Here is a 25,237-nt window from a genome sequence, read left to right on the forward strand (position 1 = left end):
CTGAATATTTTCAAAAAAATCAATTTTACTGAAGTAAAACTTACATACAACAAACTGGATCCACTTCAAATGTATAGTGTGATGAGTGTGGAGGCCAAGAAAAACAAGGCTGTACCCACCTCGAGTCTAGCCCAATTTCCAGAGACAAACAACTCAGTTCCTTTAGCCCTAATGTTACCCTCCCCTCCATAATCAAAACTGAAGGAGGCTGAGGTAGAAGGAAAAGTAAATAAAGTTAAATTTCTTTTAAACCCAAATCTCACTAACAAGGACGCTTGATAGCAAGAATGTGACATTCCACCAGGAAACTCCCAATTGTCTTCATGCTAGTGCCTCATTAAAGGGAAAAAAAGCCTTGGCTTGATAGTAACCAGGACTTCAAAATCCTGACAGTCTTCTTTACTCTGATAGCCCTTCTGAACACCCCCCTTGTCCTCCTCACCCACCGCCAAGTCCACCCCTACTCTGCTTTTAAAAACTCTGACTGTAATCTGGCTCGGGGTCCAAGTCCCTACTCCGCTGTGTCGGGTATACTTGGGCCCAGGCTTAAGCTTGTCAAATAAACCCTTGTGTGAATGCATCGGTGCTTGGCTCCTTGGTGGTCTCTCGGACGCAAAAACTCGGGCATAACAATGAGTTTAACAGACAAGGGCAGTCATGGAACCAGCACCAGTCAAGACACAGATCATCCTTGGCGGTTCCCTGGCGGTCCCATCTGCTGTCCGTTCTCTCCCATCCCAGACCACCAGCAACCTCTGAGTTATCTGCTGTCAAATTCCCTTATTAAGGTTCTAGTAGTTTATCTGTATATGAAAACTTTGGAAGAGAAAATATTTCCTTACTGAAGAGACTGTTTACCTGATCCTAGAAGTGATATGTATTTGTTGAGACTTTGGAAAAAAGTAGAAAAGTACAAGAAAGAAAGAAAGGAAGAAAGAAGGAGAAAGAGAAAAGAAAGTAAGTTAACTGTTACTAATCTTTTGAAAAATTTCCTTAAGAGTTTTGAGCAAGATGCATTTATTTACAATTCATTTATTTTTACATCTGAGTTTACTCCATATTAACACTTATTTATCATGCTTTCTTCAAAACACATGACAGCATCAACATTTCTGTTAACTTTGTCTGCATAATTTTAATGTCTGCATAATATTCCATGACAATGGATATGCTATAAATAACCATTTTGCTACTATACATTTTATACCGCAAATTTCTGGACTATTATAAGTAATATTTCAGTGATCATCCACAGACATTTCTCTCTTCCTACACTCCTTAGTGTGTTAGTGTTAGTAATAGTAGCAGTAGCTAACACATACAGTACTTGTGTGCCAGGCACTGTTTTAAATACTTTATACACATTATTTCACTTAATCCATGCAATAACCTTCTGAGGTAGGTACTAGAAGTACCTCCATTACACAGTTGAGGAAAATTGAGCCACAGGTTAACAGAAACCAAGCTAAGGGGCTACTCTTCCACTCCCATAAAGAACCGCTGCTTATCGTGAAAACTCCTGACAGGAGCGTATTATACGTATCACTGGTATAAATGCACCAAGGACAGCAGCAGTAACTGAGGGACTAGTGACAGAGGTCTAGTTCTGGGCCTGACTTCACTCAAAATGTAAGACCTGCACCAACTCACCTTTTCTCAACTGTATGATGAAGAGTACGAGTTAGATGGTCTTATGTTCCCTGCGGATCCCAAGTCTCATGACACTAGCAATCATTTCTAGATCTTTCCTGCGAGACAGACATCAAGATCTTTGTCCTCTTGCTCTCAAAAATATTTAGCTTTCAACCCTCAATCATTAAGCACCTAACATATATCCTGTTATATGCAAATGGAAGATAATGGCTAGTCCCTACACACAGGAGATCCATTTACAGAATGAAAGAATTTAAACAAGTTCTCTTGCTAAATCTTTTTAGCATGAACTTTTAGCATGAACTTACCACAGAATCTGAAGATTAGGCTCCTCTCCCTAGAAAAGAAAACCTCTCTACAAACAAGATGATTTTGCATACAATACTACAAGTTGTTTACTGCTCCTCACAAATGAGTCTACACACCCACTACAGGCAGGGCTTTCCTCAGGCTAAGGGCTGACGGAGATAAGAGGGAAATATGTGGCTGGGAGGGAAGCGAGAGCACTATGAGCTCTTACACTCAGGCAGGTTAAAGTTCAATGGCACACACCACGGTGGGGCCACGACAGCAACACCAAGCACCATAGCTAGCAATCATAAAGCACTTAATATACATCAGGCATTGTTCTAAGCTGCTTATGTATTTACCCACTTAATACCCACCACATCCTACCAGGTAAGTAATATCCCTAATTTACAGCAGCAGATTCTATAAGTTAGGCACAGAGACATTAGGCAGCATGCCCGAGCTCACTCAGCAAGATAAGGACAGAGGTGAAATTTCAACTTGGGTAGTCTACCTCAAGCTTATGCTATTTAACCACTATGTTCCCTTTATAAAGATGAAGGACTACCTTGGAAGGAGGGGGCTTTGGGCAGAGCTGTTTATTTCATGATCATAGTTGCTCTAAGTATGGCCCAAGTACCTGCTCCCACTCAAATGGGGACCTTCCCTGGTGTGCTCAAATACCTAATCTTCCTCTAGATCCCAATGTCCACAGAATCACTGTTTTCTAAATTCCCAGAAGCATTTAGCACCCTGTCTCAAAGAGTGCAACTCTAACTATGTCCCAAAACAACAAAGAATGGGAAAGTCTGCTAACAGATGATTCTTGAGCATCCCTGATGCTAGACTAGAGAGGCTGGATATCCTTTACTTACTATTTAAAAATATCTTCAAATAATTATCAGAGTAACATGGAATAAACTATAAAACTCACTCAATCCCATTACCTAACAAATCATTTCTGGTCATTTATCCATTAATACTTTTCCAATTCTTGCCCTCATGCAAATATATTTAAAGTAAGTACCATTACTAGTAAATGTGTTCTTTTTCTGCTTTACATTATAAACATTTTCCCTGCTGCTAACCAAAATGTGGTTTAAATCAGACACATAAAACAGAGTAAACACTACTAAATCTCCCAGAAGAGGACAATTAAGTAAAAAAGGGGGAGGCGCTGGAATACTATTTTTCCACTTTTGTGTATCAATTTTTGTGTATCAATTTTTTTATTCGTTGCAGTAGCAACACTCATTGATTTACCTTTTTGAAGAAGGTAACAAAGTTGGTGTATCTCTCAACAACTCACCTAATTAATGGTTTCCTCTCAGATTTTAGCAATTTAAGGCTTGGTCAAGAATGCTCCAAGGAGGGGCGCCTGGGTGGCTCAGTGGGTTAAGCCTCTGCCTTCGGCTCAGGTCATGATCCCAGGGTCCTGGGATCGAGCCCCGAGTTGGGCTCTCTGCTCAGCAGGGAGCCTGCTTCCCTTTCTCTCTGCCTGCCTCTCTGCCTACCTGTGATCTCTGTCAAATAAATAAAAATAAAATCTTTTAAAAAAAAAAAAAAAAGAATGCTCCAAAGACAACTGCTTTTGTAGGAATTTGTGGAAAGAAAGGCTAATGTATTTGTGTACTAAAATGAAATCTGTGGGTTATTTCCCCTTCTAGGACCAGTTCTCTAGTGCACAAAAGGATAACAAGACTGACAGCATTTCTGCACAGATTACATCTACACAGCTTCTTCCCAGAGTTTCCAATGCAAAATAAAGTTATTGCTCTTTGTAAAGAACTCTCCACATTCACTATACTAATAAGCATTTCCTCTAATATGACTGGTCTGGTATCGAACAAGGTTAGGGCTACTGACGAGCGCTGCCCCACACTGGTTACATGTTGAGAACTGCTCTCCAGTGTGGGCTATCTGATGTACGATCAGTGGAGAGTTCTGGCTGAAGATAATCCCACACTGATTACACTTATAGGTCTCTTCCCCAACATGAACCCTCTGATGCTTAATAAGGTCGTTCTTCCGGATGAAGGCTTTTCCACACTGGCAACATTCATATGGCTTTTCTCCAGTATGAATTCTTTGATGCACAATGAGGGCAGAACTCTGGCTGAAAGATTTCCCGCAATCGTGGCATTCATATGGTTTCTCTCCAGTGTGGGTTCTCTGATGGGAGAACAGGTGAGAGCTTCTACTGAAGCATTTTCCACAGTCTTTACACTCGAAGGGCTTCAGTCCCGTGTGAGTTCTGTGGTGCACCACAAGGTGAGATCTCTGGCTATAAGATTTCCCACACTCATTACATTCATAGGGCCTCACTCTCACGTGAGTTCTCTGATGCAGAATGAGATGTGTGCTCTGTCTGAAAGACTTCCCACACTCAGGACATTCATAAGGTTTCTCTCCAGTATGAGTTCTCTGGTGCCTAATAAGCCTGGAACTGTGAACAAAAGATTTCCCACACTGGCTACATGTGTACAGTTTGTCTCCTGTGTGAGTTCTCTGATGCGTGACAAGGTGAGAAAACCAGCTGAAGGACTTTCCACACTCTTTACATTCATAGGGTTCTTCACCAGTGTGAGTCTTCTGATGTCCAATGAGGTGAGAACTCCGGCTGAAAGATTTTCCACATTCTTTACACTCATAAGGTTTTTCTCCAGTATGAATAAGACGGTGCCTGGTAAGATTAGAGCGCCAGCTGAAGAATTTTCCACACTCCTTACATTCATAGGGTTTCTCCCTATGTACACCCTTTGATATACCAAGGGATGTACCACCGGTAAGAGAGTTCACAGGATCAGGGCATTTGTAGGACTTATCTCCTGGCTGGGTTCTTGCAAACTGAATAAGGTGAATGTTTTGACAGAAGGTTGGACCACATTCACTGCTACCTGCATAGCTTTCCTGATGACCGCTAAAAACTAAATTCTGTTTTAAACCTTTAGTATGTGAGTCATGTTTGTGGAAATATTCTCTCAGTACCAGCTGAGGAGGAAGAAGACAGTTTCCCCCATATTTACCATTTTCACAGACTCTCTCCTGAGTAAGTACTTTCTTTTGGGTGAATGCCACTTGCCTCAAATGTCTCTCCTGGTTTTCCTGATACTTGTCCAACTGGTCTTCACATCTCCAGACTTCTTCTAATGACAAGTACCAGAGATCATTCTTTGCAATTCCTTCCATTTTAATGCCACAGGACTGTTTATTTTTAGAAATGCTCTTACTGGAAATTGATTTAATTTCAACTGCAGTCTCCAAATCTGGGGGGAAAAAAAAGGGAGAGAGAGAGAGAAACCTCTGAGTAAGTAAAACAACATTGAGGTCTGAATGGTGGGATGTGGAAACAAGTATGTAGGCCATATAGAGCTGCCTTCATGGACAGTGAGAAAGGGCAGAGAAGAGCAGCAAACAGGGAAGGCACTGGGCTGTGTAAGAGCAGCAACGAGAGCAAAAAGACACAGTACTGGGTGGGACACATGGGATCAGACATTCAGTGCTGCGGGGCAACAGGGAAATCCCACAGAAAGGCCTACACTCCCACGATCTGATCTACTAATGGCACAAGAACCTTACATGACTGACTGTTGTCAGGTCCTTCTCCTGGTGTGGGGTCCATTCCACATTAAAACATGTTAACCCCCTAGGGCCTGCCTGGGCCTACTTAGCCATAGTGATTCTGTGTTGCCTAGGTAGACATTTTGTTGTTTAATAAATGCCTCAACAGTTATTGATATCAGCTCCAGGTAACTGTTACTAAAACATTTTGTTTATATCCGTTCCAGGTAACTATTACTAAAACACATACCAAAAACAAGGCCATTGTGTTGTTTAATAAACGCCTCAACAGTTACTAGTATCGGTTCCAGGTAACCATTACTAAAACACACAGGTAGGAGACATCAAATCAGCCAAAGCCATGTATGTAGATGCCTGCGATTGTGCCCTATAAAAACTAGCCTGTAAGACCAAGGGGCGTCGCGCTCTTCAGAGGCAGCCCTGGCCGGTCAGTCTGACTTCTAATGCTTGGCATAGAATAGGTTTTGCGTAACTTTGTCTCAGTCTTGTTCCTTTGATAACGGACCCAACACTGGCATGCATTCTTCCCAGGTACAGCCAATCTCACATTCCTAAGCCATGAGTCCAACCATATGCTGAGCCACTCCCTGTTCTTGACACCACCAAAGGACTACAGAATAATGCCCAGATAACTGGTACAGGAACCCCTCAGAAAGGCCGTGCAGCAGGTTGGAAAAGCAAATGGATATACAGGTTCTACAGCTTTAATTTCAAGTTTAAAGCTTTAATGCTACTAGTGGTGAATTTAGACAAGTTGTTAAACTTTTCAAATATCACTTTGCTTATCTGTAATCCAAGAGACACAGTATTTGTGGTGTAAGATTATTATGAAGTATTATAAGATGTGAGTTCGTCACAGACTCACACATGTATGGTCAAAGCAATACCACAGTAATCATTATTCATATTCTCCTGGTCTTGTATTTTGATTCCTTTGTTGTGAAACATCAAGACTTAACAACTGGGACCCCTAGGTGGCTTAGTCAGTTAAGCGTCTGCCTTCAGCTTTGGTCATGATCTCAGGGTCCTAGGACCGAGCCCCATACTGAGTGGCCTATTTCTCCCTCTGCCCTCTCCCCTATTCACATTCTCTCTTTCTCTATCCCAAATAAATAAATAAAATCTTTAAAAAGAAAAAGGACTTAACATCTGATAGGGATTCATACCACAGGATACTATATCACAACCTAGCCCCTAACTCATATTCTCCTGGACTTTTCTGCCCTTTTGCGTATATCTGTGTGTATTATTGCACATTATTTCTCCTAGTTAAAAGCTTGTTTGTCTCTCAATGCCTTTTAGGTAAAATGTTAGGTTCTTAAGATTTTATTTATTAAAGAACACGCATGCACAAAAGGGGGCAGGGGCAGCAGGCAGAGGGGGAGGGAGAAGCAGGCTCCCCACAGAGCAGGGAGCCCGATGCAGGACTCAGTCCCAGGACCCTGGGATCACAACCTGAGCTGAAGGCAGATGCTTAACTGACTGAGCCACCAAGGAGCCAAAAATGTGAGGTCTTAACCTGGGGGGGAAAAAAAGCCATGTTTTTTAAATGATCAATATGCCTAACATGGGGCTTGAATCCACAACCCCAGCTTCAAGAGCTGCATGCTCCATCGACTGAGCCAGCCGGGCACTTCTGAAAAACACTCTCTACAAAGTACCACCACTCCCTGTACAAGTGAGGTGATATTCTATTCTTACCTGGAGTGTGGGTTGAATTTTGTGCCCCAAATAAGACACGTTGAAGTCCTAGCCTCCAAGATCTCAGAATGCAACCTTATTTGGAAACAGGATCATTGCAGATGTCGTTAGTTAAATTAAGCAGTACTGGTGCAGACTGGGCCCCCCCATCCAATATGAATGGTGTCCTTACAAGAGGAGAGGAGACACAAAGACACACCGGGAAGACAGCCATGTGCAGGAGGGGCGCTGACTGGAATGATGTGCTCATAAGCCACAGAACACCTAGGACTTCCAGAGCCACAAGAGACCAAGAAGGATCTTCTCCTAAGGGTTGCAGAGGGCATGTGGCCCTATGACACCTTGATCTCAGATTTGTGACCTCTGGAGCTTTAAGAGGGCACACTTACATCACCCAGTTTGTGGAACTTTATCTCAGCAGCACCAGGAGAGTAACTCACCTGACAATGATCCCCGTGCCAGGCTCCTGACTCCTGCCTTCTTTGTGGGAACCCCATCATTCCCAATCTTCTTTTATTACTGAGTCACTAGCTTCTTCCCAAGCCTGATCTCTTTTTCTGTTCTAATTAAATGTTTTTGAAAGATATTTGTGGGGGGCAGATGGAGAGGCAGAGAGAGAATCCTAAGCAGACTCCCTGCTGAGCACAGAGCCGGACACGGGGGTCAATCCCATAATCCTGAGATCATAACTTGAGCCAAAATCAAGAGTTGGACACTCGGGCGCCTGGGTGGCTCAGTGGGTTGGGCCGCTGCCTTCGGCTCGGGTCATGATCTCAGGGTCCTGGGATCGAGTCCCGCATCGGGCTCTCTGCTCGGCGGAGATCCTGCTTCCCTCTACTCTCTCTCTCTGCCTGCCTCTCCATCTGCTTGTGATCTCTCTCTGTCAAATAAATAAATAAAAATCTTTAAAAAAAAAAAAAAGAGTTGGACACTCAACCGAGTCACCCAGGAGCCCCCTTTTTTCTATTTTAAATTGTGATAGAATAGGCATAACATGAAATTTACCATCCTAACCATTTTTTTTTAAGATTTTATTTGTTTGACAGAGAGAGAGAGAGAGAGATCACAAGTAGGCAGAGAGGCAGGCAGAGAGAGAGAGGGGAGGAAGCAGGCTCCCTGCTGAGCAGAGAGCCCGATGCGGGGCTCGATCCCAGGACCTGGGATCATGACCTGAGCTGAAGGCAGAGGCTTTAACCCACTGAGCCACCCAGGCGCCCCCCCATCCTAACCATTTTTAAGGGCATACCTCAGGTACACCACACATTCACATGGTAGTGCAGCTGTCCCCACATCTCTTCTCATCTGTAGAACTGAAACTTGGTACCTCTTAAAAAGTAAGGCCCTGTTCTCCCCTCCCGCCAGTACCTGCTAAGCACCATTACACTTTGTCTTCACAATTCTGACAACTTTAGGGGCGCCTGTGTGGCTCAGTGGGTTAAGCCTCTGCCTTCGGCTCAGGTCATGATCTCAGGGTCCTGGAGTCAAGCCCCACATTGGGGTCTCTGCTCGGCGGGGAGCCTGTTTCCTCCTCCCTCTGCCTGCCTTTCTGCCTACTTGTGATCTCTGTCAAATAAATAAATAAATAAACAAGCAAACAAAAAAACGATTTTGAAGACTTTAAGTAACCTCGTGTACTTGTCCTTTTGAGTCTGGCTGATTTCACTAACAACATCCTCAATGCCGATCCATGCTATAGCAGATGCAGAATCTCCTTCCTTCTTAAGGCTGAACACCAGCCTGGTGCATGTGTGCGTGTGCACTGCCATCATGATTTCTGACAGGAAATACACCACCCTTTCCCTCTCTTCCCCTCCACTCAAGGCATCAAAATCCCATGTAAAGTTCTGCAAACCACAAATGCCAACTGGAAAATTTTAAAATGAACACGTGTGAGGAAGAGTGAGGGCCGGGTACCAAAGGATAACAACCCTGAGTGGCATGTTTAAACATATGAGCACGCTGCTTTCCTTCATCAAAATCCTAATCCACGTATTATGTAGTACAACACTCGAGTGAGTAATACTTAAAACATACAATATCCATTCATCAACACAACATCTGCATTTTTTTTAGAGATTTTATTTTAATTTAAGTAACCTCTACACCCATTGTGGGGCTTGAACCTACAACCCCAAGATTAAGAGTCACACATTCCTCCAACTGAGCCAGCCAGCTGGCCCCGCATTTGCACTCTTAGAGCCACCACTCATTATCCTTTCCGCTTTGACCCTGAGGCTCCTGCAGCCATGTGTTTAACCACATGGAGCTTCGGTACTTCTTTTGACAACAAAGTCTCAGTAGAAATCTAAACTGCTGCTCTGATTAGTTTTAGACAGTTGTCAAGAGAGTCTAGGAAAGCTTTCTAGATGAATGAACATAGGAATGGAAAAAATGAAAGAAATAATGGAGAAATGAAAGAAAACAGAACAATCTTTCCTCCCAAGGCCCCAAAGCAGCTGGCTGATCAAATTCTTAACGGTGTATTGAAGGACTTGCCTTTGAGGCAGTCACCTGTAAGACCAAATGTAAAACAGTAAAAAATAATTTATGATATTTAAAAATACACTTCAAGTGGAAGCTCGGAAAAGGAAGGGACCTGCACCTGACGAGGAGCCATAAGAGGTTTCACAGAGGACAACTAGGACTGACAGACTTTATTCACATCATACTCAAAGCTCAAGATGCAGGGAAGCACCAGACACGTGTGCGTGCGGACACGGGGGATCAGACAGAGGCAACACAGGTCCTCCTAGCATGACTAGGCCACACTAGAGTCACATGGAGTCACATGCCTCCCCACACACCAAGAAGGCTACCTGCAGTATGACCCAGCAGCACCCGAGATGCCTGGGGAGGAAGATGCCAGATGACCTGAGCCAAAGGCAGAGGCTTAAGCACTGAGCCACCCGGGCACCCCGACCAGCTGCTCTTCTGAGTTTGCAGAAGGCTTGCGACTTCCTGCTGGCTGAATTCCTCTCTCCAGAACTGCTGTTCCCAAAATGCCTTTTTCTTACTGTATTCTAGCTCTTTATTTCATGTTTTCTTAAGTTATTCCTACTTTGTTTTCATCTTAATATCTCTAAAATGCAAATTATGTGGATTCAGAACATCCTTTCTGCAGCTTCCCTGTGCATTGAAAATCTGCTTCCTAGAGGTTAAGAAACAGAAGGTTGAAGCAGCACCTGAGGGGCTCAGTCCATAGAGCATCTGACTTCAGCTCACATCATGATTCCAGGGTCCTGGGACTTAGCCCTGCATCAGGCTCCCTGCTCAGTGGGAAGCCTGCTTCTCCCTCTCTCACTCCCCCTGCTTGTGTTCTCTCTCTCGCTGTCTTTCTGTCAAGTAAATAAATAAAATCTTTTTAAAAAGAAGTCTTGAGTGTGCAATGCACTGCAAAAAAAATTAAAAAGTAAAGAAGCAGCAGCAGGAGTGGCCGGTGACCAAGCCCTGCTGCATGGCTCACAGGAGGAAGAAACAGAAAGCCACGGGGAAGGGGCCACGCGGAAGGGGCCACAGGAAAGGGAAAAGGCAGGCAAGGAGGAAAGAAAAAACTGTATGACGAATGAGAGAATGGGGATGTGAGAATCAGTGTGAGAATCAGGAAAGCAAGACCAACAGAGCGGAAACAGCACATCAACAGAAAGGTAATTTGCATGAAGAACACATCATTGTCTCCAAATGCAAATGGCGTGTGACATGACTGCAGAAAGACTGGTCATGGGGAAACGGAAGGTAAATAAACTCAGTGTTCTCTACAAAAATGTACACTAGTTAGTGACCACTATGGCCAGGGATTCCCGCCCCTAACAGCTCATCTGGGACACTGCCTGGAATGTCTCTTGACTGATGCTCACCTGGCTGGGTCTCCCGGTGAATCCCTCTCTCCACCAGCCACGGCTCTTCCCCTTTCTCCAACTGGAGGATCACGTGTGGTTTAGGAAGCTGATGCCCTGTGCACAGCAAAAGATAAAGAACTGGACAGGGGTTGGGGAACTCTGGGCTGGACACAAAGAGCAGCCCAGATTCAGCCCCAACCCCTAATCCCTTCTTAGTCCTGAGGGGACTCTGAAGAGTGGACAAGGGGAGGCTAAAGAGGCAACAAAATGTGCATTTTTAAAAATTCAACAAATCAAAACAAAAACACCTTTTTTTCACAAAAGCAGAACTGAGTACAAAACCCGCTTCTATGCTCAAGAGAAATTAGGTCCCTAACACCAAGCTCACACTCTGATATATGTCTCCATACCTTTTGATCAATGAAGAAGCAAAATCGTCGCAGGGGGTATCTCTGAGAACAGAAGTTAGTCTTACCCAAGGAAACCAGGTTCTTATAGTTCTCCAGCATCACATCTTTGTACATGATCTGCTGAGCAGAGTCCAGCAGCTTCCACTCTTCCCTGGTGAAGTTCACAAGTATATCCCTGAAGGTCACCAGTGTCTACAATGTGGAACAAATCTATAATAAGCCAGAAGTAGAGCTCGGCCCTCCCCTTCTTGAGTACTGACAGAAAGAGAGATTAGGCAGGCAGCATTGGTGTAGGAAAAGAGGATGGACCAGAATTTATTTCAAAAGTGAGTAGTACTTATTTGGGTTCTGGTCAAGTCCTAAAAGGAATGGCTACTATATACCTACTGTCCAAAAACCAGTTTCATGCTATGCTTTAAGTTTAGAAACTGTCAGAACATTTTTTTTTGTCTATTTATTTATTTTAGTGGGGAGGGGCAGAGGGAGAGAGAGAAAGAGAATCCATAAGAAGACTCCCCATTAAGCACAGAGCCCAATATGGCGCTCGATCCCAGGACCCTGAGATCACAACCTGAGCCAAAACCAAGAGTTGGGCACCCAAATGACTGAGTGGCACCACCCAGGCACCCCAAAAGAAGTTTTATTTAAATCAAGTTTGTTATGAACAGCTATAGCAAGGAGTATCAGACAACAAAGTTACTCTACATTTATATTCTGCAAAATAAAGAACCTAATTTAAGGCAGTAAAAAAGTCTTCAGTCCAAGTACAACTTAATGCTTAAAAGACTAATGTCAGGGCACCCAGGTGGCTCAGTAGATTAATCTTCCAACTCTTAGTTTTGGCTCAGGCATGATCTCAGGGTCATGAGACTGAGCCCCCGTGTCAGGCTCCACACTCAGCGGGGCATCTGCTTCCCTCCTTCTCCCTCTCCCCCTGCCCCCCACTCACACACACATGCTCTAAAATAAATAAATCTTAAAAAAAAAAAAAGAGAGAGGGGCGCCTGGGTGGCTAAGTGGGTTGAGCCTCTGCCTTCGGCTTGGGTCGTGATCTCAGGGTCCTGGGATCGAGTCCCGCATCGGCCTCTCTGCTTGGCAGGGAGCCTGCTTTCTCCTCTCTCTCTCTGCCTGCCTGTCTGCCTGCTTGTGCTCTCTCTCTGTCACATAAATAAATAAAATCTTTAAAAAAAAAAAAGAGACCAACTTCACCATGTTTTCTGATCTAAAATAATTATCCAAGACATTTTTCCTAAATGATGAATGGCATTTTTTAAAAATGTAGATAATATTTTAATAGTAACAAAGTAATTTGAAAAAGAAACAATAGATAAAAGAAGCAAAGCCTTCTTAGTTACATCAAACAGAGAGCTGATTACACACAGAAACACCTACTTGAATGAGGATTTTTCTTCAAAGACTAGGAAGGTCAGACAACAGTGGAATAATAATTTTTTTAATACTGAAAAAAAGAACTGTCGAGCCATTTCTATATCCACTGAAAACATATTTCAGGAATGGATGCAAAATTCACTCTCAAATGAAGTAAAAGAATTTGTTACCAGCATACCTGCTCTAAAAGAAATACCAAAAGCAGTTATTCAAGCAAAAAGGAAATGTTACCAAAGAGAATTTAAAGAGTCCTTTAAATCTCAGGACTGAAGGATGAGCAACAAAAACAGTAAATTATCTGGGTAAATATAATGGGCTAGTTTTCTTAAGTCCTTAAAAACAGGCAGCACTGCTAAAAGCAAAAAGCAAACACTTTCTGGTGGGATTTTTCAATATACCAGAGGTAACAGAATACACGCAGGCTGCTCCAGCAGAAGCTGGGCCCACACGGGACCCAGTTTCCCCACCTGGACGCTCCCAGAGGCTCCGCCCTCCTCCAAGCTCCTCATGGCTGGGCGGCAACTACCCGTGAACAAGCCTATAACTTGTGCCCGAGCTCCCCATGGAGGCCTCACATAGCCAGCTCTACAGGTTGTCCCAGCTGGGACAACCAGGGACCAGAGAGACCCTCAAGGCACAACATTCCCAGTTTCCACATCATTTCTGTGGGAGGAAGTATGCTCTGGACTTCATTCCCTAGTGTGGATCAAAGCATTTTCTCAGAGTGCTCAATATTACCCTACTTGACTCCTGCCCACATCACTGTTAAACCTGCACTTCTTTTTATATAAAAGGTATATGAATAGTATGTATTTTATGAATAAAACTACATCTACAAATAAAGCAAACGAAATAGTGCTAGTCTCCCAGAGGACAATGCCCAAGATATAATTTCTGAAGTTCCTAGGCAAAGGAACTCCAGAACTTAAGTAAAAAGGAATTCTCAGTTGGAAAACAAAGAAGGCAGCGCAACTTACATGGGACCCGGCAGGTGCTGACTCGGCTTCCATCCCCTTCTTGTTCTTGATGATGCTTTTTTGAGTAACGGAGATCCTGAGAAGAGGAAGCTGGAGAAAAGAAAGAATCATGAGGGAAGGCGCCTGTGACAGGGAGGTTTTATAAATCATCAACCTAGACTCCCTTACACCTGGCTGGGTATAATGCAATACCCACCACACAACGAGGAACATCAGAGATAGTCCAAAAATACATCTACAAGGTCTGAAATTCCCAGGAGTATGAAGAACTATATAGATTGCCATTTCCCCCCTAGTCTCTAGAGGTCCATGCAAAATCTCATTTGCAATTTAATGGTTCTGCTGCTACAAATCTTTGAGAAAAACAAGCCAAGACACAAAACCTGCCTCAATCGAACACCCTTACTTTACAGATAAGAAAACAAGTGTCTTCTCCAGCTGACCAGAAATGGGAGTCAGAGATTGGAAGCACAAGAAACATGTGATGCGCCATTACTGGCCTGCAGGTGGATGGTGTCACAGGGCAAGGAATGGGGGCGGTCTCTGGGAGCCAAGAGCAACACCCAGCTGACAGCCAGTCCTATCATGGTCCCACAGCCACAAGCAACTGAATTCTGCCAACAATCAGAGCCTCCAAATGAGAACCCAGGGCAGCCAACACCTTGAAAGCAGATGTTGCATATCTGAGCAGAAAACCCAGCCAGAGAGGCTCAGACTTCCACCTACAGACTTGTGAGCTAGTGAGTGAGTGCTGTTTGAAGCTACTAAGTTTGTGATAGTTTGTTACCCAGCAATAGGTATTATCATTAAACAATAAAGAAAAATATCATATATTTACCTACGTAGTTACCATTGCCACTGCTTTTCATTCTTTCCTGTAGATCCAGATTTCCACTTGGTTTCATTTCCTTTCTCCCTGAAGGCCATCTCTTAACATTTCCTGCAATGTGGGTCTGCTGATAATGAATTCTTTTAGCTTTTTAAGTCTGACAGTGTCTTCATTTTGCCTTTTTTTTTCCCAAACAGGTTTACTAAGATATAATTCACATACCATACAATTCACCCACTCAATACAATCCAATGGTTTTTGGCAATTATATTATCTTTAAAATTGTAGTAAAAAATTACCTTTGCTATCTTATTGTTAAGCGTACAACTCAGTGGCATTAATTACATTCACAATAGTGTACAACCATCACTAATAATTCCAGAACTTTCTCATCACCCCAATGGAAACTCTGAAACATTAACCAAACTCCCCACTCCTGGATCCTCTCAGACGCCAATAACCTATAATCTACTTTGTCTCTCTGAATTTGCCAATTCTTGAAAATGCATATAAATGGAATCATACAATGTTTGTCCTTTTGTGTCTAGCTTATGTGACTCCACATCATGTCTTCAAGGTACATCCATGCTGTAGCATGAATCAGAACTTCATTCCTTCTAATGGCCAAATAATATTCCATTGTATGGAGAGACCACATCCTGCTTGTCCCTCCATCTGCTGATGGACCCCTGGGTTGTTTCCATCTACTGGCTCTTGTGCACATGCTGCTGTGAACACTGGCATACAAGTACCAGCTTGAGTCCCTGCTTTCAATTCCTTCCAGGCTATACTTAGAAGTGGGAAGTGCTGGGTCATATGGTAATTGTATGTTTAACTTTTTGAGGACCCACAACTGTTTTCCACAGTGGCAGTGTCACTGTGAGTTGTGATGCTGAGATCCAATTTCCCCACATGCTTGCCAAAACTTGTTATTCCATTTTTCAAATTATTATAGCCATCCTAGTTGGTGTGAAGTGGTATTTCATGGTAGTTTTGATTTACATTATTTTCATGGTCTTAGTAGCATTTGCATATCCTCCTTGGAGAAATGTCTGTTCAAGTCCTTTGCCCATTTTTAAATTGGATAGTTTGTGCTTTTGTTATTGAGTTGTAGTTCTTCACATATTCTACGTGTGAGCACATACGTGTATTTATGTATCTTATATACATTAAACCCTTATCAGATATATAATTTCCAAATATTTTCTCCCATTCTGTCGTCTTGACTTTGTCTTTGAAATATACTTTTGCTGAATTTAGAATTCTAAGTACAGTTAATTTTCCTTTCAGTGCTTTACATAAATAGTTCCACTCCCATGTTCCAGGAATTACAAGAGTTTTCCAGTCTGGCTAGTGGTAATAGGCAGTATTCCCCATGCAAATATCAGGACTATTCCCTCCAGCCCTGTAGAGGATTCTTTCCCTGGCCTTGTAGAGTTTCCTCACACATATGTGCTGCTCTGTGCTCTTGAGTACTTGTGGGAGACCCTCTGCAGACCTCTCCTCTCTGGTGGTCTGTCCTACGAACTCCAGCTGCTTTGCTCTCCCCAGATCAGCTTCTCAGATCCATCCTTGATTCAGGAAGTCTGCTGGGCTCCACCTCAGTTTCACCTTCCTCTGCTGTAAACGGGAAACCCTCTCAAGGCAATAAACCGGAGCAATCAGAAGGCTTACCTCGTTGATTTTCCATCTCCCAGGGATGACTGTCCTTTGTCATCTGATGTCCAGGGTCTTAGAACAATTGTTTCATGTATTTTTTCTGTCTGTTGTTGTTGTTGCCGTTGTCCCTGTTATTCCATGTTGGCCAGAAACAGAAGTCTATAAACATTGCATTTTTAAGTTGTTTTAAATTTAGATTGTATTTTTAATTTCCACCTTTTGAATACCAAGCTTGAGTATTTCCCATGCTTATATTTACAGTTCTTTTGAATCTGTTTTCTTTTCTATTGTTTTCCCCTTTGTCTTCTGGAGATCTTATGGATTTCCATCTCAGTTCTATGCAAATTTACATGAATAAAAGCAGTACGGCTTCTGCCCTGCCACACCACTAAAACGGTTTTCACCAATGACATCTAATACAGAGGATACTGTAGGCCCTTTGATTGTTCTTGAAGCTCTTTATTTACTTGGTTTCCTTCCTCACCTAGCTTCCCTCTGTATATCTTGGTTCTCAGTATTCTCTATGATTTACACAATGATGATAAACTTTCATGTAGGTTTCCCCTCGCTGCATCTCTCGGTCTCCATTTTCAAACACCCCCCCCCCCGCCCCGGGCACTTTCAGGACACACAGTATACCTACTTGTTTTATCCCCACTGTCTATCCCACTGCCAGGCACACAACAGAACTATGTTTCAGCTACAGTGAGGAGAACACTGTCTTCTATCCCAAGCTTGCTCCTCACCGTCAAGTGTGTATTTCCAACCGTGGCTAACAGCATGGATTCTGCAGCCAGCCTCCCCAGATTCCAGTTCCTGCTCCAATACTTACTAGGAGGTTTCTTAACCTTTCCCGGAACTTACTTTTCAGTGTCACATGAATAAAGGCTGAAATAACGAGGGATGTTAAACTATATAAGAAATTACTTTATGGAACCAAGAGAATGGTTTTCATGTGTCTACAGGTCCTGTGGAACAGGGATATTTATTTTGCATTGTGCCAGAGGGCAGAATTAGAGGAGTAATGAGTGTAGTCACAAAAAAATCTACTACAAGTCAATATAATAATATGACACCTGGAAATAGATCAGGTTGTCTAACAAAGCAGGAAATTCTGGCCACCAGTAAATTTTCAATCGGATCTTATTTTAAAAACAACTACAGTACAGCCTCTACTTTATGTAAGTATCTAAGGTCCATTCCATTAACTCCCACTTAGGATTACATAAAATACAACAAGCCTGCAATTAGTATCACGTCATCTTAATTTCCCTTTACCCCCACTTTTGAAAACTTACTCAAACCTTTATCTAAACAAGTGGTTTTCAGCCCCAACTGAACACTGGAAATGCCAGGTATATTAATAAATTATGAGACCTGGGTCCCATGCCATCCTTCTCTGAGAGATGCTGACTTAAGTGTATGGGGAGTGGCCAGGCTTTGTTTCTTTTCAACAGTTCCTTGGGTGACTCAACTGTGCAGCCATGTTTGAGAATCACTGATCTAAGCCATTATTTAATCTATGCAATTATTCAAATCTATTTGAACTAGTCAATTAAATTATACCACTTCTTAGGGATAATCAGATTCTTTTTATTTAAGATTTTATTTATTGATTGATAGAGAAAGATGGCAAGAGAGGGAATACAAGCATAGGAGTGGGAGAGGGAGAAGCAAGCTTTCTGCTGAGCAGGGAGCCCGACCTGGGACTCAATCCCAGACCCCTGGGACCACGACCCGAGCTGTAGGCAGACACCTAACAACTGAGCCACCCAGGCACCCCAATTCTTTTTTTTCTTTTTTTAAGATTTTATTTATTTTGGAGAGAAAGCATGCACGCGTGCATGAGCAGGAGATGAGCCAAGGGAGAGGAAGAGGGAGATAATGTCCAGCAGACTCCATGCAGAGCCCGACATGGAGCTCAATCCCAAGACCCTGAGATCATGACCTAAACTGAAATGCTTAACTGACTGAGCCATCCAGGCAGGCACCCTGGAATAATCAGATTCTTTTTTTTTTTTTTTAAAGATTTTATTTATTTATTTGACAGAGAGAGATCACAAGTAGACAGAGAGGCAGGCAGAGAGAGAGAGGGAAGCAGGCTTCTTGCTGAGCAGAGAGCCCGATGTGGGACTCGATCCCAGGACCCTGAGATCATGACCTGAGCCGAAGGCAGCGGCTTAACCCACTGAGCCACCCAGGCGCCCTAATCAGATTCTTTTATGAGTCACCAGAAACACAAAGAATCTTTCTGTGCAACTGGCCAAAACTGATTTCTCTTAAGTAACAACTATCACTACCATGTGGGAACACTGGGATGAGTTTTACTTGTGTTTAGGGAAACAGCTGGTAAGTTGACTACTATCTTAATGTTATAGATTTGGATCTTCTTCTGTAATTTTAATAAATAATTAGTGGTCACTTACTATGTGCCTGGCTCTGTACAAGGCCCAGGAGATAAAAACATGAATAAAGTATTTATTCTTGACATCAAGCAGCTGGGTCTAGCTGAAGACACTGAAAATGGACACCTTAGTCCACTATGATTACTGCTCTGAGCAACAGCATGCCCAAGGGGTCATGGAGCACAGAAATGCACCCAGCACCACCTGGTGGTTTCAAGGCTGGGTCCTAGACCTAATCAGATGGACAAAGAAGGGTGGGGACCTGTGTAAACAAAGGCAGAGATGAAGATAATGATTTTTATATAAGGCAGGGAGCTCAGGGCAGCTGGCGTATAATGTGCCAGGGAGGGAACAGCCTGAAAGGAGCCCATAGACGCACACGATCAGACCTAGGTCACAAAAGGAAAAAAAAAGCCATTTTCAGAAAAATGCCATTTTCAGAGACTCTCTCCTACATATTACAAACCCAGAAATGATACTAGATTTGCATCTTAAAAATGGATCCTCTGCATTTGGGGAGGTTGTGTGATGAAAGAAACAACAGCAGCTGGGCGCCTGGGTGGCTCAGTGGGTTAAGCCGCTGCCTTCGGCTCAGGTCATGATCTCAGGGTCCTGGGATCGAGTCCCACATCGGGCTCTCTGCTCAGCAAGAAGCCTGCTTCCCTCTCTCTCTCTGCCTGCCTCTCCGTCTACTTGTGATCTCTCTCTGTCAAATAAATAAGTAAAATCTTTAAAAAAAAAAAAAAAAGAAACAACAGCAGCAAAGGAACAAGGAAGGAAGCTAATACCATAATCCAGAGGATGGGAATACAAATTAGGGCTGTTAGGCGTAGAAATGCAGAGCAGGTAGACTTTGGAAAGATTGGTATATCCTGGAAATCAAATGGATATGGATGTTAAGATGGGTTAGGGGTTAAAGATGACTCCCAGTTTCCTGGGTGACTTAATCACCCAGTGATTAAGTGATTAATCACCAAGGTATCAGGAGGAGTAGGCACTAGAGGAATGATGGGACTGGGTTGTTTTTTGTTTTGTTTTGTTTTGTTTTGTTTTGTTTTAAAGAAAGGCAAACTGCCATATGCAGTGACTCATCTGGATGTGTCTGGGGTCTTGAAAACTTGACTACCCTATGTTCTCCTACAAATGGACCTTAAGAGCTTATCTGGAAGTTCTGGCATGGAGCGCAGCTTCTTGTATACCCTTCACCAAAAAATGGGCCTCCTCTATTGGGGAAGGTTTTCCTCTTTGTGAACCTGCAGCTTTGGGAGGGATGGACACAGAGCAGGCGAGGAGGAAAGGGACATCCACCTAGCTAGCCATATCAGCTAAACCAACCCTGGTGATCAAGGGCATGACAAATGTCCTCACATCCTGATGGGGTTGGGTTTTAAACTCAGAAACTGGGCCAGAGAAATGGTATTTAGGAGACATATGTAGATGTGAGGGTTATCCAACTGTATCATCTGCCTTTCACATTTCTGTTCTATCTTTATCTATCCAAACTACTCAGCTAGTCTCCAACAAGATTTATGGGGTAGGGGGATGGTCTTATGTCATAGATTTGAGAGTGACTGTGTTCTTCCACTACGAGATAAAGGTGAAGCAGGCAGATGGACAAGAGTCTAAGTGAGATCATACATTCCTATCAACAACCCTATGACACAATTCCTGTAAAGCCCAGTAAGAAACAGTAAGATTTGATAATGCTAGCTAACGGTATTATCAGATGACACCTGGCAGTATATAAGGTCAACCAAAGATAATGGGAAGAGTACAACGAATTATAAGACCAGGATTAGATTATGGGGGAAATCAAGATTTAGGAAGCAAAGAGAAGAGAGAGAAAAGACCACGAATGAGGCAAAGACCCACTAGAGAATGAGAAGATCCAGAAAAGAGAGAGCCAGAAGGAGAGAGAATTTCAAGGAGGGGAGACTTTAAAAAGTTCGGGTAAGTTAAAGAGCATAATGTGCAGGACTGCTCAGATAACAGTTCACTAGTGATTAGGGGAGACTGGTCTCAATACAGCAGTGGCAACAGCGGACAAATTCCACAAGAGGAGTGAAAAGTTTGGAGGTGAAAAAAGAAGAAAAAGGGCGCAGCGGGAAGAGGTGCTGGGGACTGGAGAGTAGACTGAGAGGAAGGAAGTAAAAGACAAGCGGGCTGGGGCCAGAGGAGAGAGGGGGGCAAGGGATGGAGTCAGAAGCTCAGATGGAGGCATCACTTGGAGGTTTATAAGGCAGGAAGCTAGCAAAACCACCTCACTCTGTGCCTTTCTTCTATAGTCACGTCTCCCGCTGATGCTCACCTTCGGCCTTCTTGTTCCAACTCTGATGGACCCCTGTCATTATACCGGGTCCACCTGAACAATCCAGGGTAATCTCCCCCATTTTAAGGTCCTTAGTTGAATCACATCTGCAAGGTCCCTTTTGCCATATAATATTGTAATATATCCACAGATTCTGGTTCTTTGGAGAGCGATTATTCTGCTACCATCAGGGCAGAGATGGGCTGCAAGAAGCTTCCAGTATGAACCAGAAGGCTATGAAAGAGACTATCCAGGGCATAAGAGGTTCTGCAGCATGGCTCTGACCAACTCACTGAGTATACAGGCTTCACTACTTTCATGGCCTTGACAACATCTCAACCTTAATTTCTGCTGCACTCGCCCCATGCTCTCTGGGCCTCGTTTAAATGCCACCTTTTCTGACAAGCCTTCCTGTCGTCCCAGAGAGAATGACTGTTCCCTGGCCAGTAATCATGAACACTTTGGACATGCTTTTAGCACTTCAACACCCTACCTACTGTCTACCTCCCTTATAAGGAACCACTTGAGAATTGGGATAATCTCGTGCTAAATCTCAGAAAGAGACCAGCAGAGTGCTTCCAACTTCATATCTGTTCCACTGGCATTTGTCCAGTACATTACAAGCACCCACAAAGGTAACGTGTCTGTTTCCCAAGATGTCTGCCCTCCAGTCTCCATTTGAAGACCCAGTACTTGAGTTCCAGTGCCCAGTGACAGCAAGACCTTGTCAGGGACAGCATTTCATTCGAGTGTATGAAGTATATGTGGTTTTTTTAAGATTGATTTATTTTAGAGAGAATGAGGGAGCAGGAAGAGGGGCAAAAGGGGAGAGAACCTGTCAAGCAGACTCCTCTCTGAGTGTGGAGCCTGACTTTGGGACCCTGAGAGCATGACTTGGGATCAGATCATCATGACTAGAGCTGAAATCAAGAGCTGGATGCTCAACTGACTAGCCACCCTAGCGCTAGCCACCCTAGCTCTCCTGGAGTATATGCTTCTTAATAAAAGAGAACAGAATCTCTTTAGATTTTGAGTAAGTTCAATGGTCTTTAGCATGTGCAAAGGGCAAGGAATGATTAGCAAAAGAACCCAGCAGCCACAGAGTTAGAACTCTGGGGCCAGGAGAGATGGCAAAGACATACCTGAAGATACAAAAGGCATGAAGACTTGAAGATAAAAAAGGACCATGCAACTGCAAAAACTCAGCAAATGTGTACTTTCATTTTGTGCATTATTTTATGTAAATTTTACATCAAAAGAAAAAGCTAAATACTGAATTCTAGCTAATAACACATACATTTTCAAGTATTTAGGGGAATATACTGATATATGCAATTTACTTGATACACAAGAAAATGGACTGATAAAAGAAAAGATATACATTAAAATAAGTAAAATAAAATGTTAATGGTAGAGTCGAGGAGGGAGGTTTACAAGCAGTCTTTTTTTTTTTAAAGATTTTATTTATTTATTTGACAGAGAGATCACAAGTAGGCAGAGAGGCAGGCAGAGAGAGGGGAAGGGAAGCAGGCTCCCCGCTGTGCAGACAGCCCGATGCGGGGCTCGATCCCAGGACCCTGGGATCACGACCTGAGCCGAAGGCAGTGGCTCAACCCACTGAGCCACCCAGGCGCCCCTACAAGCAGTCTTTTAATTCAGCTGTACACTCAAAAAAGTTTTCATAATAAAATAAAAGGTAAGAATGAGATGGCAGAGAGGTATTGCATAATAGAGGCAAAAGTGATGCTGTGGGTGTTGGTACCGTGTCAGGGATACATATACAGGCTATGCCACACCCAGTCCTGATGCTGTTTTGTAGCCAGAAGATGTAAGACATGCCGATGTGACAGGAGACAGCGTCTCTAACAGGAGAGAGGCAAAAAGGAGTACTAAAGGTCAAAGCGTATTGTCACGAAAAGAGACATAATATGAAATTTCCCTTTCCTTAAAACAATTTCTTAAAACCGAAAAGGTTTTTTAAACTATGTTATTAAGCCTTCAGTGTTTGTCATGTATTATATATATTCAGTACTATGTCATGTAGACTAAGGAAACCCATTATTTCTAGAAGTATTTCTCTTTAACAGAAGCATTTTCTCACCAAATTATGAAAAGCAAGAAGGCACTTCCATAACATTTTTAAGAATGAACATATAAAGAACACAGTGCACGGGGCGGGGGGGGGGGGTTCTTGAAAAAAATCCATTTATAATTCCTTGACAACCGAATTTAATCAAAAACAGAACTGTTCTCATTCCTACTCCTCCTTCAGTCTTCTATCTCCTAGTCAGGTTTTAAAGTTCTTCATTCAGCTCAGGCACATTTCTAGTTAGAATTAGTACTGGGTACTCCATTACTGCTGGGAGCGGACTTTCTTCTACAAAGACGTGTTAGCTTGTTGTTGAGGACACTGAAGCACTCTGCTCACTTACACGTTTCCTTTCCAGTCACCTTATGTAAAGATTTTATTTGACAGACAGAGATCACAAGTAGGCAGAGAGGCAGGCAGAGGCAGGTGGGGGAAGCAGGCTCCCCGCTGAGCAGAGAGCCCAATGTGGGGCTCAATCCCAGGACCCAGGGATCACGACCTGAGCCAAAGGCAGAGGCTTAACCCACTGAGCCACCCAGGCGCCCCTTTTTCAGGCACTTTAGTGAAAACTCATTGATGTTAACCGAATCCCTTCCCCGTGGCTGCGGTACGGCTAATTAACCAATACGAATAACTCTGTGGTCTCGTCTCCACACGGTGCGCTTTGGATCTACGTGAATACTGTACGGTGCGAAGCGGAACCCGGGTTGACAGAAAACGCGGATCAACGGTCTTCCTTCTTTATCCGAATGCAAACCCTGCCTGCGTCTGGCGCAAGCTGAGAGCTCAGGAAATGCGCGCTGAGAGAAGAAATGACGCAAGGGGACCACTCTCAAGAGCAGGCCGGAATGTGCGACACGCAGCATCCGGGGGGCTCTGCACGACAGAGACCACTGGGACGACAGACGAGCTGGGTCGGAGAGCAAAGTCAGTGCAGAGCCCAGGTGGTCCGGAAGGGGGGAGGAGGAGCGCGCTGTGTAACGGTCTAGACCGGCGCCACCCGACACGATCGCCAGAGGGCGTTCGCGCGACGCGTCGTCTCCCCTCCCACGCCGGGGACGGCCCCCGCACTCCGTCAGAGGGGCGGGGCTGCTGGGTCTCCTCCCCCGCGGACTCGGGGCGGGACCTGCCTGCCGCTGGCTGAACGCTCCCCGCGACTCCGCGCCAGAGCCGCGCCGGGGACTCGGCGCCGTGTTCGCCCGCCGAGCCGCGCGTGGAGAGACGACGGCACGCCGGCCTGAAGCCGTCTCCGAGAAAACCGGGCGCACACTAGTCCGACTTCAAACACACGCGCGCTCAATACCGACCACCGAGGCGGGAGCCAGAGATGCGGGGCAGGGGGGATAGTTTTGTAAAAGCCGCACACCAGCCGGCCTCATCTCAAACACTGGAAATGCCGGTAAGAAATCCTGAGGAGAATGACTCCTGGAACTTCCGCAGTAAGCAGAACGGCTCTAACCTCGCATTTTCGGAGCAGACCAGGGACACAAGCTGCAGCCCTTCTCCCGCGACGCGCGCGGACGGACGACTCGCAGGAGCCGGCGGCGCGGGCAGAACCCGGCGGAACGCGCGTTCCAACGCCCGCGCGCCCGCGTTGGCGCGCACGGCCTCCGGGCGGAGAAGTCTCGCACCCAGACGAGGCGAGCACGCCCGTCTCCAGCCGGCGCTCGACAGCCGCGAGCCCCGTCCAACAGCGGGCCCTGGCTGCGGGAAAACCCGCGGGAGGAGAGGAAACCGCATTCTGAATCCCTGAGAGCCTCCGGCTCCCACCGACCCGCACCGCCATCCCCGCAGAGCGCACTCGGACCTTCGGGGCCGCCACTGTTCCTGCCGAGGCGTACCCCGCAACGGGGAACCGTCAGTCACGCAGGGGCGAAAACCCCGCCCGGACGAGCCAGCACGCCCCGGGCTGCGGGAAGGACGAGCCGGCGCACACCCAGCGCGGCGCGCGCGTGTGTACCTGCAGCGAGCACCCGGCGGGCGCGCCGGGGGAGGCGATCCGTCACAATGGCAGCAGCAACGGCAAATCGATGACGAGCCGGGCCTCCGCGAGCAGGGGCCCCGCGGCCACCGGGCGGCGCGGGGTCCGTCCGGGCGGCTGCCGGCTCTCC

The 25,237-nt window shown here is 44.7% G+C and overlaps 2 protein-coding genes across 10 annotated transcripts; one reads left to right on the forward strand and one right to left on the reverse strand.

Moving 5' to 3' along the window:
• Positions 1-3,416: 3,416 nt before the first annotated feature.
• Positions 3,417-25,231, reverse strand: ZNF10 (zinc finger protein 10). 9 transcript variants are annotated; one of them, XM_047696180.1, is made up of 6 exons: positions 16,340-18,003; positions 14,675-14,776; positions 13,837-13,926; positions 11,536-11,662; positions 11,079-11,174; positions 3,422-5,207 (listed from the first exon to the last, which is right to left on the reverse strand). In XM_047696180.1, the coding sequence occupies exons 3-6, from the start codon at positions 13,867-13,869 to the stop codon at positions 3,748-3,750; spliced, it is 1,716 nt and encodes a 571-aa protein (XP_047552136.1). In that variant the 5' UTR covers positions 13,870-13,926; positions 14,675-14,776; positions 16,340-18,003; the 3' UTR covers positions 3,422-3,747. The 9 variants fall into 9 exon arrangements, with proteins under 9 accessions (XP_047552139.1, XP_047552140.1, XP_047552136.1 ...); XM_047696181.1 differs by lacking the exons at positions 14,675-14,776; positions 16,340-18,003 and adding an exon at positions 25,105-25,231 and having other exon boundaries at positions 13,837-13,933; XM_047696179.1 differs by lacking the exons at positions 14,675-14,776; positions 16,340-18,003 and adding an exon at positions 25,087-25,222.
• LOC125081616 (synapsin-1-like) lies at positions 24,370-25,160 on the forward strand. Its single transcript, XM_047696197.1, has 2 exons — positions 24,370-24,645; positions 24,723-25,160. The coding sequence occupies exons 1-2, from the start codon at positions 24,454-24,456 to the stop codon at positions 25,158-25,160; spliced, it is 630 nt and encodes a 209-aa protein (XP_047552153.1). The 5' UTR covers positions 24,370-24,453.
• Positions 25,232-25,237: the final 6 nt, after the last annotated feature.

This window comes from Lutra lutra, chromosome 12, assembly GCF_902655055.1.
Source record: "Lutra lutra chromosome 12, mLutLut1.2, whole genome shotgun sequence".
Taxonomy (NCBI): Eukaryota; Metazoa; Chordata; class Mammalia; order Carnivora; family Mustelidae; genus Lutra; species Lutra lutra.

Coding starts and splice junctions, on each gene's coding strand:
- ZNF10 (XM_047696176.1), bottom strand. CDS start 14,121: ATGGCAATCTATATAGTTCTTCATACTCCTGGGAATTTCAGACCTTGT. Junction 11,663..13,836: donor CAGCACCTGCCGGGTCCCAT/GTAAGTTGCGCT, acceptor TCCACATTGTAG/ACACTGGTGACCTTCAGGGA. Junction 5,208..11,078: donor TCACCGGGAGACCCAGCCAG/GTGAGCATCAGT, acceptor TTTTCCCCCCAG/ATTTGGAGACTGCAGTTGAA.
- LOC125081616 (XM_047696197.1), top strand. CDS start 24,454: ATGCGGGGCAGGGGGGATAGTTTTGTAAAAGCCGCACACCAGCCGGCC. Junction 24,646..24,722: donor CTTCTCCCGCGACGCGCGCG/GACGGACGACTC, acceptor CGCGCCCGCGTT/GGCGCGCACGGCCTCCGGGC.